General features: G+C 40.0%; 1 protein-coding gene across 1 annotated transcript in view; it reads right to left on the bottom strand.

The window, feature by feature from the left end:
- Nucleotides 1-342: 342 nt before the first annotated feature.
- The window catches only part of SNX29 (sorting nexin 29), a 586,499-nt gene continuing 568,587 nt past the window's right edge, over nt 343-18,254 (bottom strand). Inside the window, exon 21 of the mRNA XM_063430302.1 lies at nt 343-1,647. Coding sequence (XP_063286372.1) covers nt 1,518-1,647 — 130 coding nt within the window. The 3' untranslated portion in view covers nt 343-1,517. The remainder of the gene's footprint in view (nt 1,648-18,254) is intronic.

Genomic DNA, 18,254 nt, shown 5'->3' on the forward strand with positions numbered 1-18,254 from the left:
GAGTTTTTGTTTTTTACTTTTTGGTATGCAAAAAACAAGTAAACACTTTTACATACAGACTTATGCACTAAACTGTGAATCGATGAGAGAATTGCAACTTTTTGATAAAAAGAGCCAAATTGAAAAAAATAATCTCTCTGGTTTTCTAGAGTGTGAAATTCCAGGGCCAAAATGCCACCCAACATTGGGAGTTATAGAATCGGGACTGGTGGGCAGGCCTCATCAGAGATGCAACTAGCGATGCTCATAATAGATGGGCCTCCCCAGTGAAAGAGCATCTCAGGCTGACCCCAAACATACAGGACCATGCAGACAGTGCTGCTATTGCTCTATCTGCTTGGTCCTAGTGCCTGCCGCACAGACAGGCTCTCAAGAGACCGTTCCCTAAAGTGGGACACCAGGTAACAAATTTGGGTCATCAGGACAGCCGCACAGGACATTAAATATGGATTATCCCACCAAATGCAAGACAGCAGGAAGGCGTGGGACAATTCCACCAGTTCCCATATTAGTAAATAACACTGTCCATTCTCCGTTTTATTCCACAACATTGATAACTGAATGCACATAAAATTCATGATCAACATTTCTTCATACAAGTGAAGGAGAGTTGGTCTCGCATTTCCAGTACAGTCTTAAGAAAAATACAAACTTCCATTAATTTCTATATGACAATATTATATGAGAAACAATATATTTCTATATGAGTTTGAGTGCAGGTGTTGTCATGAAATGTCCAATTTCCAAGAAATGTTCTTATTTAGGACAGAGGGCAGATAAGAGACTAGGTGCTAATCCTACAAGAACACCAAATATTTTTCAATTATTAAAAAAAAAAAAAAAAAAAAACACATCTGGGTTTACATGATCAATAAAATTCATCCTGGAGTGTCTCTTTAGTTTTACAAAGACAATGTTTCTGCAACAGGTAAGAACACCAGGTCTTCCAGATGTCATGGCTTTGGTTTGTGGAAGATCATGCAAGCTGTCCTTCAAAAGTAGACAGAGGACCATAATTTAATAATCTTTTCTCTCTTAGTAGTTTTATGTCTATTTTGAATACAAGCTGTATCTAGCAGGCAGTCCGAAGATGAAAACCATAACGTGTACAGATACAATATGAGTCATCCCAGAGGCATAGCACGGACCATGCCTTCAATTTTCCAATCTTAATAGTGATGCACCACCGTAATACTGATAAATATAAAGATAATTATAGTGTATATGGACCTATGTTTCATAGTTTTTTGTTCCATCATTAAGATTATGTGTATATCCTAAATGAGATTAATATAATTAACATATCCCAATCTTTCAGTTAAGGTTGGTCGTTAATGTACATTTTTAAGTGGAGCGCACAATGATTATTGTGTAAGCAACATAAAGGATATCGTTGGTGGAATCAGAGAGATCCATAGGCTCTCTAAGAGCAGAAATGCCCCAATAAACGTAACCAAGCCAAGAGTTTGTATCAGTCTGCTGAATGCAGTTCATTTTTCAATGGATTGATGTTGAGGTCAGAGGTCACCACTTTGTGGCTCAAGGTTCCGTGATTCTCTTTGGTGACTGCGAGATAATTTAGGAAAACGTGAAGCCACCTTTGATCGACTGATTTTCCCAACCTGTTCTCCATTACCTTGGATGTCACTGGAAGAGAGGAAAAGGATGAGGTGTAAGATGCAATAATAAATCAGAAAAACAGAAATGTCTTACAAAGCGATTTGTTTCAAACATTAGAATATGTCTCAAGTTATATAGGTCACTGTCATGTGATCAGCACTGATTGTCATTACAATGTATTGCCTGCAGTGATGTTAATAACAATATGGTTGTTAGTGGGATAACATTGACGCCGGGCTTATTGTAAGCAATGTCTTAATAGTAGATATAAAATATGGCATCACCAGAGACATTCCATGTCTGTTTTGGGAAATTGTATGTTTAAAGACCTTGTGCGCTGCAATTTGTTTGTATTTTATTATTTTGGAAGAATAAAGCTATTAATTTTAAGCAAAGCAGGAATGGTAGGTCTCTAGTGATGACGTATTTTATATCTTCGTCTCAAACATATTTAGGTGAGCTAAACACTCACTCGGCTATCAGTGTAGGAGGACAATATTATATAAGCAAGATGTTGCTGCATTTAATGAAGCAGGCTTAATAGTGCAGCAAAAAAATTTTTGGTCTATTTGATTGAGGTTGGTGTTATATCATTGTAAGTCGTGGCATTACGTAGTGGATTTTATATAAATCACATATAATGCAGAATAAGACAAGGCATTCAAACACATCCTTTTTTTTCCACCATGAAGACAAAGCATGTAAAAGGGTTAAACGAGATAGAGCTCAAGGCATTAACCTTCAAAACAAGCCTTGTGAATGGTAGAGGTTTGTGTTTATTTTTTTTTTACATGCGACAAAGAGAGAATGAACTGCAATGACGCGCTAGTTAGTTAGTTCTAATTAAGGAGGTTTCATTAAATGATAAAGTACATTAGCAATACATCCCTGCTGGGCACTCTTAGAGTACTCAGAGCCCGATCCTTCATGAATTACTTTGTTTTTCTCCGACTGCATAACATACCAAAGCAATTGCAAGCCCATCGCTCATCCTGACGTTAGGTGGAAAAAAGCCATTATTTTTCACATATTTCAATATCCATGGTGATACAGACAACAAAATATGTTGTATTTAACCTACTGTTAGGGAAAAGAAAGAAGGCAAAATGGCCATAGATATGAATTTACTGACATAGAACAACACAGTACATTATAAGTCAGGAGTACAAAAATGAGAGTGCCAACCCATGTGAATTGAAAAGAGGAAAACGTATATGTCCATCATATTTTCAATTTAATATGTTATATGCTGTAGGGCCAATCTCTTTTTCAGAGTAGTGTAAAAATAAACATTGCTGGTCATAAAAAGGTTAATAAGCAATGAAAAATAGAGGCTTGCTGGTGATTTCCACTAAAAGCATACCTTTCTCTGCGCCTATTTAAGTTCAAAAGCAAACGGAAGACAATTCCTAGGCACATAAAAATTTTTTTAGAAAGGAAATGTCACATTTCGGTTTAAGATTACCTTTTTAGTCAATCTGTAAACTGTTGCTGAGTCCAGATAGCAGTGGAGGCATATATAAACCTACCTGCCCCCACATGATGAACATTAGGTCCTGCCTATAAAAAATCACTTTGATACAAATGAGCTCTGAATCCCTGTACACATATTCTATTCACGGTGGACGGAACTAGTGAGATTTTTACTGCCATAATACGCACTTCCATGTTTGCGATGCAAAAATACATAGGTTTTAACATATCTGTAAAAAGAAAAAGAGAAACAGGTTGTGCGAAATACGGTGAGGGTAGTACTTGATAATAAGTTGCAAAATAGGATCTAATACAAATACCAAGAGTCCCAAAGTCTTATTGAGGCTGAGCAGAAGGGGGTCTTTGTAAAGGTAAGTACATTTGGCTAGTAATCCAATATTTTCACAAACTCAAATCAGTTCTATAATATGAAATAAAAAAAAGGAAAAACAAGATAGTATATTATTGTATACGTCAAAGGAGAAAATTAAAGATGTTGCTGCTCAAGCTCAATAAGACTTTTTGACTCTGGGTATTCATATTAGATCTAATTTTGCAACTTATTATCAAGTACTACCCTCAATGTATTTGGCTCAACCTGTTTCTCTCTCTCTTTTTTTTTTACTTGTATAGTATTTTTGGGTTGTTAGGGTACCCAAGTTTCAGTGTTTTCTGCCCACCAGAGTCAGCGATGTATCTATCCCCCCTATTATTAAACATATCTGTGTTGCCACAGTATTTATTAGGATGCATATAGGGAAATTCAAACAAAAGTGTACAGATCCACTATCGTATCTCACATATAAATACTTAAATATTACAATATATACTAAATGTTCAGAATGTCAAGTATAACCCAAATATAACTTGTGTGTCTCCTTGTGTGCCTTCTAACCCCTCTTACTATATTGTGCTTCTCTCCTAAGTCACTGCTCCAGTGTGTCTCTTAACTAACCATTTAACCCCTTGTGTGCCTCTTAACTACCCATTTAACCCCTTGTGTGCCTCTAAACTATCCATTTTACCCCATGTGTGCCTCTTAAGTCCCATTTATCCCTTATGAGCATGGCGGGTGTGGGCAAGAGGGAGGATTTAAACCTCCTTTATATTATTACTACCAATTATAATATCAATTACTAAGGACTTTCCCTAATATTGGTCTGATAAAAATACCTCTGAGCTATACCACTATACTATAAATATATATCTTGTGGCTTTTCAAGTATATCTGCAAACTGCAGCTGTGGATAATGGAATTGAATTCGCCCAAATTAAATCCTGATCGGAAAATAACGAATTTCATCTGAACCAAACAGTCTCAAGTATGAAACCTGGTTCAGATGAGCAAAAAATGTATATTCGCCGGAAATGTTCTGCCGTGCACAAGTCTAGTGGACAATATTAAATAATTTGGATATAAAAGGAGCACAGTGGGCAAATTTTTTTTTATTTTTATTTTTTTACCCTTTTTTGTGTGCACAATGCTCACCTACTAAATATTTGGTTTACTGTACTTTGTTAAAGATAGATACGTCAAACAAAATAAAGAGGTCTACAGAAAACATCAACCTGGACAAAAAGTGGTGAATTTAAATAATTGAACATTTTGATAAGTTCAGTTTGAAAAAAATAAAAAAAAAAATAAAAAAAACCAATTTATAGTCATGAGTAAAAATGAGCATGGCCTGAATACATGACAGCCAACAAAACTAAAATGATCCGTCTTTGTGATAAGACTTGATAGTTTTGCATCTAATAAATATGTATGCAGGGTTTAACATATCATTCTATTATAGTTATAAAGAGTTATAGTAAAGAATATCGTGGTATTAAACAAGACTCATTGACTTCTGGTGGAAATGTGTTGCATTGTATTACTACTAATCTAATAATAAATGCAGATTCACCATTGCACATTCAAAAGGGAGAATTACGAGTGGGTTATGTGTAAACGTGGCGAGCATTAAATGAAGAGTCATTTGCCTAAATATTAGAATTTCAGCTCTCTAAACAATGGCTTGTTAGGCTAAACAGCCGTGAAATATGGCAAGGGATCAAAGATTCTGCTTGATGAATAATCTTCCCTTCAGCTTCCTACAGAGGAACGGCAGGAATTATCCACAGGAAAGGTTTCTGTCTTACCTTTAGAAGTTGATTATTTTTGCAACACTGTTGCCTTCTGACTTCCCTTCTTCGTTGCAGTAAGTGAAAGGTTTAGTCAAGCAGTTGCTAGTAGGTTGAAAGCTGTCAGCCAATCACTGGCCACCCATTGAGAGACATAGTATGTGCAATTTTTCTCAAATATTTCCCTCATACTGTGGCCCAAAGATGAAGGACGCCAGGGGCAGCTGTGTTGGGTGCTGGAGGACTAACTTCAAGGTTAAACCATTGTAACAATGTTTGACCCCTGAAGGTAAAATTGGCCCCAATAAAACTTTAATGGATTGAAGTTATGTGGGTGTGATTGGGAGTGTTCCTTTGGAGGGACTCTATAGGCACCCAGACCAAATCATTGAGATGACATGGTCTGGGTGCCTTGTGCCCCCTCCCCCCCGTTTTAACCCTGCAGCTGAAATACATTAGTACTCCCAACACTATAATGTTCGTATAAAGTTGTGGCTAGAAAGAGCTTTACAGACAACTTACATGACTGGCACTGAATGAGGTTACGGAAAGCACCAGTCCATAAAGATACCAATCCAAGCAAAGGACAAAACACAAAAATTATATGTTGTGAGCAGCACTTTATCCATCTGTGTGTGAAAGGGGCAATATTCCTTTTGATACAAACACTAAATACCTATCACACTAATAATCTCTCACTGGGGATAGTATCTTTTGTAGCATTTGTTACTATCAGTAAAGAAGTTAATAGCACTGTATTCACTTGAACTCTTATCATTAGCCTGTGTTCTCATTCCTTGCAGATTTAAAATAATACTCTTTAACGGCACAATATATTCTATATGCATGCCCGGGAAACGCAGAGCCCATGCTGTGAAACCGCTTCTATTTCAAGTAATTGTTGTTTTGATTTCTAAGAATTTCTTTTTCGGATGTATAGTCCAGAATACAAATCGATGCAAATTGATTTTCTCATATTTTTATTTTTTTTCTACTAGTAGTTAATCTTTGCAATGCATTTCAACTCTCATTTTATCTGTTCACATATATAATATGATGTGTAGTAGACTCATTTTAGGGCTTTGCTGGGGTATTAAAAACAGTGATTGCAAGTTTAGCCACACTGCACAGCTGTAGATGTAGCATATAGCTATAGCATTTACATTGTACACACCGATTGGTTTTACACATTGCTTAATTCAATCTATGTTTTGTTTGCATTTTGTAGTTTAAAGCTTTACACGTATTTTCCAACAGATTCATTGAATGATTGATAAATCATTTCAATAAAGACATGAAAAGAAGCAACGTGTTTGTGTTATTTTATATCATACCGTTTGTATGCTCAAATTTAAGCAGGCATTGTATGCCCACTTAGGGGCCTAGAAGATGCCTTATATGTGAAGATTTTAATAATGAATATAAACTAAAAATAAAATGATTCAGAGCTAACAGAACAATGAGGCTGAACATAACACTGATAAGAAATAATAATAATTGGTAAGACGTGTTAGCTATATGTCTTGTTTAGCTACTGTTGAGAGCATGCCAATATTATAATTATTGCGGAAACAAAGCTAATTTAAAGGATCACTATAGTGATTTTTGCATTGAGCGTCGAGGAAGCACCTCTAGCGGCTGTCAGGAAGATAGCCACTAGAGGCTGGATTAACCCGGATTAACCCGGCAATGTAAACATAGCAGTTTTTCTGAAACTTCTATGTTTACATGTGAAGGGTTAAAACCTGGGGGACCTGACAGCCAGACCACTTCATTGAGCTAAAGTGTCTGGGCGACTATAGTGGTCCATTAATACACAGCCACACAACAGGATAAAGTTTAGATAAGACCCTGGGTTACTAAAAAAGAGTACACCTTTCTATAGTTGCTTTTCGCCAAGTCTTCAGTGAGGCTGAAACCCATATATATGTATATGAAAAGTTCTATAGCGATATATTAAATAAAAGGACTGTATGCATAAAACATGCATAAACTTATAGGATGAAACTTGGGAATCAGGTTCCCATATAGAAATAGGAAGGTTTTTTTTGCGGCAAGTATGAAATATAGAATTCACAACATACATCTTTGAGACAAAAGGTATTTTGGATAGCAGAAATAGAAATATACTGAATTTGGGGCAATCACCATGGAAACCAGAAAAAACACTAGTTTCCTCTGATATAATGTTGTGGCTTTGTTATAGTAAAAGAAAACTTAAGAGTGAAAATAGATTTTTTTTTTTACATTTTCACTAGACACGGAAAAAAAGAAAAGGCATTGTAACCTTTTATCTTCTAATTATTTCTATGGAATGGTGTTGCCAAAACTATTAAGTCGTTGAAATAAAGGTGGATGTGATTGAGAGGAATTCTGAAGTGAGATTAAAATGTCATCCGCATAGGCAGGAACTTTGTGCTTGTCTTATCAGAATGTAAAAAAGGGTTCTAATGAGAGGGCAAACAGAGTTAGAGATAATGGGCATCCTTGTCGAGTTCCATTGTTCCATTGTAAATATTGTAATATGCTTCGCTGGCATATTACCCCAGTCATTTTACACAAAATTGGATGTAACCCATGTGATCTCTGCTGGCTATCCTGCGGACGTAAGGAGACCTATTTACATATATGGTGGTGTCACGAGCGTGGGCTATAGGCAGGGTTGGAAGTGACAGGGTTAATGACACCAGACCCCTGGTTACCTGTTGCTAGTCCCAGCAACCACTCAATTAACCCCTGCAATCCCTTCTACACTAACCCCCTAGTACACACTTTACTGCCACCACCAAGACTTTAAACCCGGGTGTCTTAGGTTACCCCACACACAGGAGAATTATAGAATCACAGTTCTACTTTTACTGATCAAACACATATAATTAACCCTTTTTGGTAACGTGTTTACCTGAGCTTTCCTCTGGAGAGTGAAGCTCATGGAGAACAGAGACACAAGCTGATTAAGTAAACATTTAATCTGACAAAAAAGATTCACAGTGCTGAGTACAAAATACAGAAAAAAATGACATACAGATAAATTGCAAAACAGTACATAAAATAAAATAGGAGAAGGGGCGTGGCTAGCCGAGCTGCATGGCAGACGTGTTTTCAGGGAGCTCCTGCCTCATCGCCTGGAAAAAGTCTATATCTGCTGCAAAAAGAAGAGCAATCACCTGAAAATCAAGCCACATCAAGCGGTAAACCCCTCAACAGTAGAATGGGTAGAAAGAATTAAAAAAATGCCCGCCTGGAGAGCCCCTATCAGCCTGATATCAGGCGATCGTTCGAAAGGCCGCAACCGCATCCACAGCCTAAAATGGCGCCGGACAGGCCTCGAAGTTCCAGCGACTAAGACTCATCCGCAGAAGGGGAGAACCCTCAGGTCGCAAACCCGGACGCAGAACAGTCTGAATCGGAAACATCCGAACCTGACGACTTGCCTTCTACAAAGGGAGACATTAAAAAACTTCTCCTGGACCTAAGGGCGCTGTGGAAGGCAGATCTGACGGGGGTCCAAACTGAGGTAACGGGCGTCAAAGAGCGGTTGGACAAAGTTGAAACACAAGGGGGTGAAAGGGACACCCTGCTGGCTGAAGCCAAAACACAAATTGATACGTTAACACTTCAAGTCCACAGACTTACCCACTCCGTAACAGCTCTGGAAACACGCCACCGCAAGCGGAATGTCCGCATCCACGGAGCCCCAGAAGACGTAGGCACGGAGGCCCTGCTGACTTATGTCAATAATTTGGCCGAGCTAATGGGGGCGAAAAAGGACGATGACGCCTGGCCGATAAAGGCAGCGTTCAGGATTCGCAAAGCCCCGACCGCTCCAGCAGATGCATCACGGGACATAATAGCGGTTACCCGGGATACTGCGGTAAAGGCCGCCTTAATGGCCTATTCCAGGAAGACTCCCTCCATCAAAGTGGACAATCATCAGGTGCAGGTCTATGCTGACCTCCCGTTCCTCACTCTAGTGGAAAGAAGGAAGTTCTTGCCGATTACAAGACAACTGAGAGATAGGGGCATCAGGTACCGATGGGGAGTGGCGGGTACCTTGGTAGTCCCACTAAAAGACTCAATCTTGACATTGTCTGCAGACGAAGACCCAGCGGAATTCCTTCGGGCCCTACAGCTGCAACGACAGAAACCCGTGGAAGACATACGAGACACCATGGACAGTGACAATGGAACAGGGACAGTGCATGCCCGTGAACACAACGCCCACAGAACCCCTCACGGACTTGAAAGGGGCAAAGATAACAGCCTGCACACTCACCGTCGCACGGGGAACACAGCTCCGCGTATTACAAGCACATCAAGCGCTTCAGGCCCTGCAGGAACCTGAGACAGAAGCGGTACCGAAACATGCGTGATTTGGACCTTAATCCACTGAGTCAGGTCATGTCCGCAGTGTTTGACCACTCCCGTTTTTTAGTTTCCAGTTTTCTCAGCATCCAGTGTCCCCTTGACACTGCTTGCAAGTATTACAGGGCATGATAAGAAGTAAACGTATGCAGACAGTATCCCCTCGCCTACATGTGTATCTAGGCAACTAATGAACGATCTAACCCTAAAGTTTGAGTGTTTATGTCTTGCCAATAGCTATGGAATGTATAGAATATGTTTACTTAACCTGTTTACACTAAGCGTATAGGCTATATGACAAAATGCGCGGCGTATAACTGCAGCCAAGGCTTTAATTATTATATAATGTCTTAGATAGCATACACTTTAAACGCCACTAAGCATATAGACCCAGGTTTTGTTTTGCTTCCTAATAGTCTTGATATGAAGCAGGATTTGCTCAGATACTCTCTTATGCAGAATGTAAATTAGTAATGTCTGTTGCTCCATCTTCGGACCCAGAGCAGCTCCTACCTGATATATGTCGGCAGCATTAAGGGTTGTACCCCGTATAGAAGAATTATGGGCATCTAACTTGATCACCCAAGCTGCAGCAGAGACAAGGTCCACCTTAAGTGCCTCCCCCCAGAAAGGCATTACCAGATAATATAGAACAAGTCCCATATGTACAGACACACATCAGCATAATCGCCAGTTTCCCCCCCAAAAGACTGCACATACTACAGGGCATGATACGATGCACACTAGCGTAGATCATATCCCCTCACTTACCTGGGAATCTAGGCAGCACGTGAAACATCTAACTCTTAATCTTGAAAGACGCTTTGGTGCCAGTGGCTGTGGTTGGCATAGAATGGGTCTCCCTAACCCTCCTGCATAAGTCACTATGCCTGTGGACCCAGGCTCTATTGAGCCTCCTGGCAGTCGTAGCATGTTATAGGGTCCACTTTGTGGCTTTCTTATGCAGACTGCAAATTAGCACTATCTGTTACTTCGTCCCTGGCACAGGGCAGCTGATACCAGATATAAGCCTTCAGCTACAAGGGTTGCCCCCCGTATAGAGCAATATATAAGTTCATCAATGGTCCACCCATGTTGCGGCAGAGAAAAGGTCCACCTTCAGTGCCTCCTTATAGAAAGGCATTACCGGCTGACATAAATCGAAACTCACCTGTATACATGCACAACATAATCGCAATCATATATTATAAATAACCACTGATTTGTCTACTATGTTTAAACTGTTTAACTATATTTTATAACTAACCACTGACTAGTTTCAAATGTTTACCACCAACGAAAACTGTGCAGCTATTAATGTAATTTTAATTTGTGTGCCACAACATTGTTTTATATGTACACTTGCTAGAGGTCTGCATCGGCTATCGTGGCCACCTCTATGTACCTGTTTATTTTCTGCACGTCACAAATAAAGAATTTAAAAAAAAAATAAAAAAAAATAAAATAGGAGAAAACACAAGAAACTCCTTACATGTATTTACCCCATATAGAATTCTTGTGGGAGTCTTAGATGGTATAGGTCTCCTAGAAGTTGCTGACCAGAGAAAAAATGAAGAACTGAGCTGGATAGTCCAGCACCCTAATTATATATCTCAACTTGTTGTTTCTCAGTGGGCATACCCCTGGGAGGGTTGGGGGAATCAGAGGGGGTTGGTCTGGCAGTTTATTGCCCACTCTATGCAATTCCTTGCGTCCAGCTCTGGTGATGGCGATCTAGATGTTTTATGGTCTAGGCCTGGTGCAAGATCAAAGACCACAATAAATGTCATCCCAAGGTTTACAAAAAAAAACAACTCTTAACATATCTCAACACACATCAAACACCAACTCATGCTTTTGGCATGACAGGTGGGATGGCCCAGCAACTATTGGTAAGGAATTAAGGATTTAGCGGTAAAAGTTCTCCAGAGGCCTATAAAATAATCCCCATGGGCATTCTTACTTTCATGTCCACTTGAGGGATGAGCGCTCAGTTAAAATAAGACACACAATACCTACCTTTGTTAAAGTGTGGGAATCATGGAAGGAATATATCTTTAATCAATCCTGAGTGGGTCTATGAGATCTGGGAGGCAGATATGTGTGGTGAGCCCAAGTTCATTGGTAAAGGGTTTGGCATGTGAACGTTTATAGATACTACCTGAAATTAGCAAGAAATGATTATAAGGAAAGACTTTATGGAGCACTCCACCCACCGATTATAAAGTCTTTCCTTATAACCATTTCTTGATATACGTTTACGGTAAAGTAGAAGGTATCTCCTCACGAGTGTTGTAGAGCAGCTACTTACTATATTGTTTTTGAAGCGCTTCTTTTCACACTAACTCACAAGTGAGTTATTCCTGTGAACTACCTGAAATTAGTTTATGATGTTAAAAATACATAAAAGGAAAGGGATAGAAGCAGGACAAACAACCCCCACAGCGTTCTGATAATACACGGACATATGTCTCGGCTTGGCAGAGGGACCTGGATCCACCTGACGACCCTACAGTGTGGAGGGACATTTGGGAAGTCACTGCAACAGTTATTATCTGTGTAAACCATAAAGAGCAGGCTTAAAAACACTCATGAGGTGGTACCTCACACCTCTCCAATTGAAACAAGTGGGAATGTCCACGAGTGATCACTGTTGGAAGGGCTGCGGCCAAAAAGGCACATACTACCATTTTTTTTTTTTTATAACTTATTTATTAATGTTTTTTTATACAATATTGTACATACACAAGATAAATACAAAAACAGTATATTGTTTACATACATGATCACAAAGAAGTATATATATTATGTTCCAAAAAATGTATATCAGCAATAATATTAAACAGTATTACTACTCACCAAAACATATACTTCAAACATACAATCATCAGTAGAGGTGAAAGTGCCGGGAGCCAAATGTCCCTCACTTCCATCGCTACTCATATACAGATAAACAAATAAACAAACAAACAAACAACAAAGTTGACATTTCTTTCTTTATCATTCATATTATATTTTATGCGACTATTAGTTCATATTAGATTCCCCTTTTCTAGAAATTCCTATTTATTGTCAAAATACACTTTCCAATGTTGGCTTCTCAAGGACCTTTATCCAATTATCCCAGATCTCATATTGGCGAATATTAATACTTAAATTGGAGGCTATACCCCTTTCCATTTTCCATTGGGTTATAATGATTGCCTTAATATGCCATGAATCAATTGCTGTCTTTTTCCAGTTTTTTTGCAATGGACATCTTAAAAGCCATCAAAGCATGAATCAGCAGACATTTCTTATCTTTAGTTAATTGCGGAAAATGTAAAAGCAACATATCTGGAGTCCAGATGTGCATGATATCCAAAAGGTTATTTATATGACCCAAAAATTGATCCCAAGCTTCCCTAATTGGTGCACAGTCCCACCATATTTGTAATTCATTCGCCCCCTCATTCCCACATCTCCAACATCTAGAGATCTCTTCCTTATAAAATTTCTGAATCTTGTTTGGTGTCATGTACCATCTATTTAGAAGCTTAAAATGAGCTTCCCTAATATTTAAACAATATACCGTAGAGTACACTGTTTGGAGAGCCCTGTTCCATTCCTTTATATCGATTTTTATTGATGAATCTCTTTCCCATTTGACTTTGGCTAGGGTCTGAACAAGTCCTTTTTTACTTTTCATAATCTCAACACATCTGGTTAATATTTTTGTGTCTTTCTCTGAGTCTATTAGTTCATTTAATTTAGATATTGAGGATGACTTCGTTATACTACCTAGGGAACTTTGCAAACAACTTTTAATCCTAATAAAATTAAAAGTCTGTGTATATAAAATACCAAAGACTCTCCGTATCTCGGCGAAGGAAATAATCCTCCTATCATCTAATATATCTGCTAATTATTTAATCCCATGCCCAGTCCATTCTGTCGTATCTAAATTTTCCATCCACGTCTCCAGGCTTTTAAAGGACAAAGCGGGTAGTATTTTATTTCTTAATTCTAGTTGGTTTTTGAAGTAGGTCCAAAACTTTACAAGAGGTCTAGTTATCAAATAATCGGTTAAGCACCTTGTATTTTTATTTCCACTATTTTTTCTTATAGGCCACATTAGCCCAACATTATTATATGGGTCTGTAGTATCTTCCCCTTCTATTTTTTTTTTTAATTCTTTATTTTTATTGTGCAAAAGTGAACAAGTCGTCCTGCACCGTCACAATAACGAGTGCAAGAACATGCATACAACACAATGAAGCAGAATACATACAATATTAACCTTCATAAGCTAGCACTTGCTTCGTTTCGCTGGTTCAGCACATTTTTTATAATATAGTATAACACATATTTGCTAAGCGTTGCTGGATTATGTGAGTGTACGTCATGGAAGTTGGTCTATATATGCCTATAGGCCTAGTAACATTTGAAGGAACTAGTGATGAACGTTTAACAGTTAGGGAACAGTATTACAACATATTATTATGTCCGAAAGAGCAACAGGCAGACATGACCACGCTGCTGCACGCATTTTCACGACATGCTGCCAGTGTGGCGTAATATCACAAACATCACTGTTTGAAATGAGAATACATATAGGGATAACCTGTTCGACCTCCTTAGTAAATTAGGTTAAGTTATTTTGGCCCATCACTCCTATATGAAGTGCGGTTTCGTATGGTGTTCGGTGTAACTTCTCACGTAATGTGAGGGTTGTACGTTGCACATATTGGCTTAGGTATTCGTTCGGCTCAGCGGTATTACCCAGCGTATGTGTCTGCTAGGTGTGTAGCTAATATTTATGAGCTATGTCAGTGTCAAGAGCTTGTAGTAGCATTGTTGTGGATGGCTAGGCCTACCGCCTCATAAGTGTCGCTGTGCGATGTAAAGTGTCGCTGTACCTAAATTGCCTATTGTTGCCCAAGGTTGGTGCCGCCGTGAGGTACGCCCCGGTGGCATGAGTATACATTTACTGCCAAGCTCGTTATGGGCGTCGCGGCTATAAGTTATATAAACCGGGGATACATGGGGCATGCAGGGTTGGGACTTAGTTATCGCAGGAGGTAGACTAGCATGCACATAAGGCTACGAATTACGCATCATAAAATCTGAAACTTGAGCAAAGTTGGCATTCCATTTTTCAGACAAATGCTAGGGCATACAGTGAAAGCAGGTTAACAGCCTACTATCGATAGGTTACTGTGAAAAGAACGGAGTAACACAGCTTGAAAGATAAAAATAAAACTAAAAGAAAAAGAAAAAATGCGGTTATAAGGAGTGTCATTTGTGTGGCTATATTGCCAGTAGTAGTCAAACCGTTCATGTTGCCACATTACGGTCTGGTGTGATTTTAGTAGTGTTCGCCTGGGTTGAAGTCCGGCTTCAAATGGTAGCCTTGGCGTACGGGTCTGAAGGCCTCCCCCGGGGGATAAACTCCGGGGCATTCATGGCATCCCTTCCTAGTGTGTTTGTGCGGCCTGTTGGGCGCGGCGTGATTGTGAGCGAGTCTGTGGGTAAGTTGAGTAGGCCCAATATCGCCACTGCTTCTTGCATGTCCCTGATAACGTACTTGGCATCCCCTTTGTCAATGTGTATGGTGCGGCTGGGTCCCCAGCGATACCTGATTTGGTGGAGCCGAAGTAGGGCCGTGAATGCGGTCATAGATCTTCTCCACGCTAATGTCCCGCCAGAAAGGTCTGCAAAGAAGGAGAGGGTCATCCCATCGAAGTGGTAGGTGGCTTGGTGTCTTAGTGGCTTCCTGCACTGCTCTCTTGTCGTTGGCGGACTGAAACTGGACTATCAGGTCCCTCGGGGCAGTCGGCGGGGCCTTCGGTGGTTTTGGTGTGCGGAAGAGGCCCTCCAGGGCGATTGCTTTTGCCGCTTTAGGGGTCAGTAACTCAGTGAGGAGCCATCTGACAAAGTGCGGGAGTTCTTCGTCTGGCATTGAGTCGGCGACTCCCCAGAGCTTTAAATTATTTCTGCGGTTCTTGTCTTCCTGTGCAGAGATTTGTTGCTCATGCTGCCAGGATTTTTGTTGTAGCGCCCGTACTGCTGCTTGGAGGTCCGCTAGCTGGGTGGTGTGATCAGTGGAGGAGGCTTCCACCGCTTTCAGCCTCGTCGTTATGCCCTGAATGTCACCTCTTATGAGGGCCACTTCGGCCGCAAGTTTCTCGTGGTGGGTCGCCATTAGGTCCCCGATCGCCTCCATGGTTACTGGAGTAGGGGTTTTCTTGTGAGTTGGCGCCTGTGTGGTCACTGGGGCAGGCTTGGCCACCACAGAGGTACTCCCTTCGTCATCCGAGGAGCCCTCCGTGAAGTCGGAGCAGCCGCCATGTAAGTACGCCATCTTGGCCTCCGCCGCCTCGTGCGCTTGCCGCCACAGTTCCCCGATATCCCTGTTCTGGCGGGGGCTATCGGGTTTAGCTTTTTTACTTTTCCAACCCATCTGGTTCGTGTGGGTCTTAGGCGCTCTCCTGGCGAGTGTAAGCTGGGTGTGAGAGCCCTTATTTCTCGATTTATTAGCTGTCTGGCCCGGAGGACTGCGGCCATGCGACCGTCCGCTTCAAGCTCTTGGCTCCGCCCCCATCCCCTTCTATTTTAATGGAATTCTATCCTGTTTAATTAAGGGAAGGGTATGCATCAACTGAGCCGCTTGATGATATAAGAAGTTTTTGGGAAAACCAATACCTCCTTGTTTATGCTTCAAATATAGGAGATCCTTCCCTATTCTGGGCTTCTTGTCAAGCTAAATATAGTCTCTAAATATCTTGTTTATGAGTTTGAGCCATTTGGGATGCATCTGTAATGGAATCTTCCTCAATAAATAAATAAACTTAGGAAAAACATATGCCTTAATAAAATTGACCCTACCCCACCAAGATAACTGCATAGAATTCCACTGCTTTAGATAATGCGTGCATTCTCTAATAAGAGGGATTACATTAGCCTTCATTATGTTCTCCGGATATTTCACTATATTGATCCCAAGGTACACAAATCCCTTTTTTTCCCATTTAAAGGCATAGTGTTCATTTAAATATTGGTAATCTTCCTCTTGCATATAGAAGGGTAATACCGTCGTTTTTTGAACATTAAGTTTGTAATTTGACAAACGACTATAACTTTCAATTACTTGCATAACAACTGGAACTGACTTGATTGGGTTGGTCAACGTTAGCAATGTGTCGTCAGCATATTGGCTTATCTTGAAGTCTTTATCTCTCTTTTTAAAGCCTGTTATTTCAGGATTTTTTCGTATTTCATATGCCAAGGGTTCGTCTGTTAAAATATAAAGTAGTGGGGATAAAGGACAACCCTGACGGGTGCCATTCGATACCATAAACCACTCAGACTTAATCCCCACTCCCCCCCCCCCCCCCCCCCAACAATCCAACTCGATGGTGAAGAGTAACAGGCCATAATTACTGGAAGGATCTGTCCTGAAAACCCAAAAGCTTTTAGAGTTGACTGCATAAAATTCCATCCAACCCTATCGAATGCCTTTTCTCCATCTAAAGCCATCGTTAAGAATGGGGTTTTATTCACAAGAATCTTTGTGAATATATTTAGTATCTTCCTAATATGATTAGAAGACATCCTTCCTGGTATAAAACCCACCTGATCTTCTGCAATCAAAGAGGAGATTATATTCTTAAATCTTTTAGCAATAATTGAGGCGTACATTTTATAGTCATTATTTAATAGGGCTATTGGCCGATAGTTATTTCTTCTGGATTTTTATTGTTTTTTAAAATAGGGAGAATATTAGCTACCAACATTTCTTTTGGTAGTTTGCCTGTATTCATCACTAAATTCATCGCATTCAAATGGCAATTTCCTTTTCTGTGGAGAGTTCAGGCCTTGCGCATTAATTGAAACAACATTAATCATATGCTTCTCCTACTTTAATTTTTTTTTTCTTTAGCTTTCTTTTTCCGCTTTTTGTTATCTTTGTTTCTTTTATACTGCCCACTTAGGCCTAAGTAACGACCAGGGTGGATATCTTTATCTTTCTTAGCTTCTAGCATATATAATTGAATTTTATATTTCGTATCAGACTGCGTCAACTTATAAAATACAAAAAACCATAAAACATTTACATATAACAACGACAAATGTAAAATAGACATCCCTTAAAGGAAGTGTGGATGGACCTGTGATATATCCTCTTTCACAGAACCTCCAAATAGATCCTATTCAGGATCATTATTTTGATGCTGAACTACCCCACTTAGAAAATATTTTAAGCCAGTTATTTTCTTTGCCCCCCGGTTTGTCGAGCGCACATTCCTAGATACCACGAAGCATCAAGAGAGAGACATACTACCATTTATGGTGGGAATTCTAATGAATAGCCCCGATCTGGATGGAATCACTAACTTAGCTTCCAAAATTTTACACACAAACGTACAAAAAGACCCCTGGACATGGTTGCTATCCAAACCCCTAAAAGACACCCCCCAGCACATAATGGCATTAGCCACCAGAAGGGCAATAGCATCTCACTGGGGAGCAGCAATAGTCCCCACTATAGGAGACATTAAACGGAAAATAGAGGAAACCAGGAAAATGGATACCCTTTCTCAGTGGCGTACACAGGATCCATGGGGCCCCGTTGCGAAAACTGATCCGTGGGCCCCCCTTGGCAGTTACATAGCACGGGCCGTGGCCGCAAC

The sequence above is a fragment of the Pelobates fuscus genome, chromosome 8, assembly GCF_036172605.1.
Source record: "Pelobates fuscus isolate aPelFus1 chromosome 8, aPelFus1.pri, whole genome shotgun sequence".
In the NCBI taxonomy this organism is placed as follows: domain Eukaryota; kingdom Metazoa; phylum Chordata; class Amphibia; order Anura; family Pelobatidae; genus Pelobates; species Pelobates fuscus.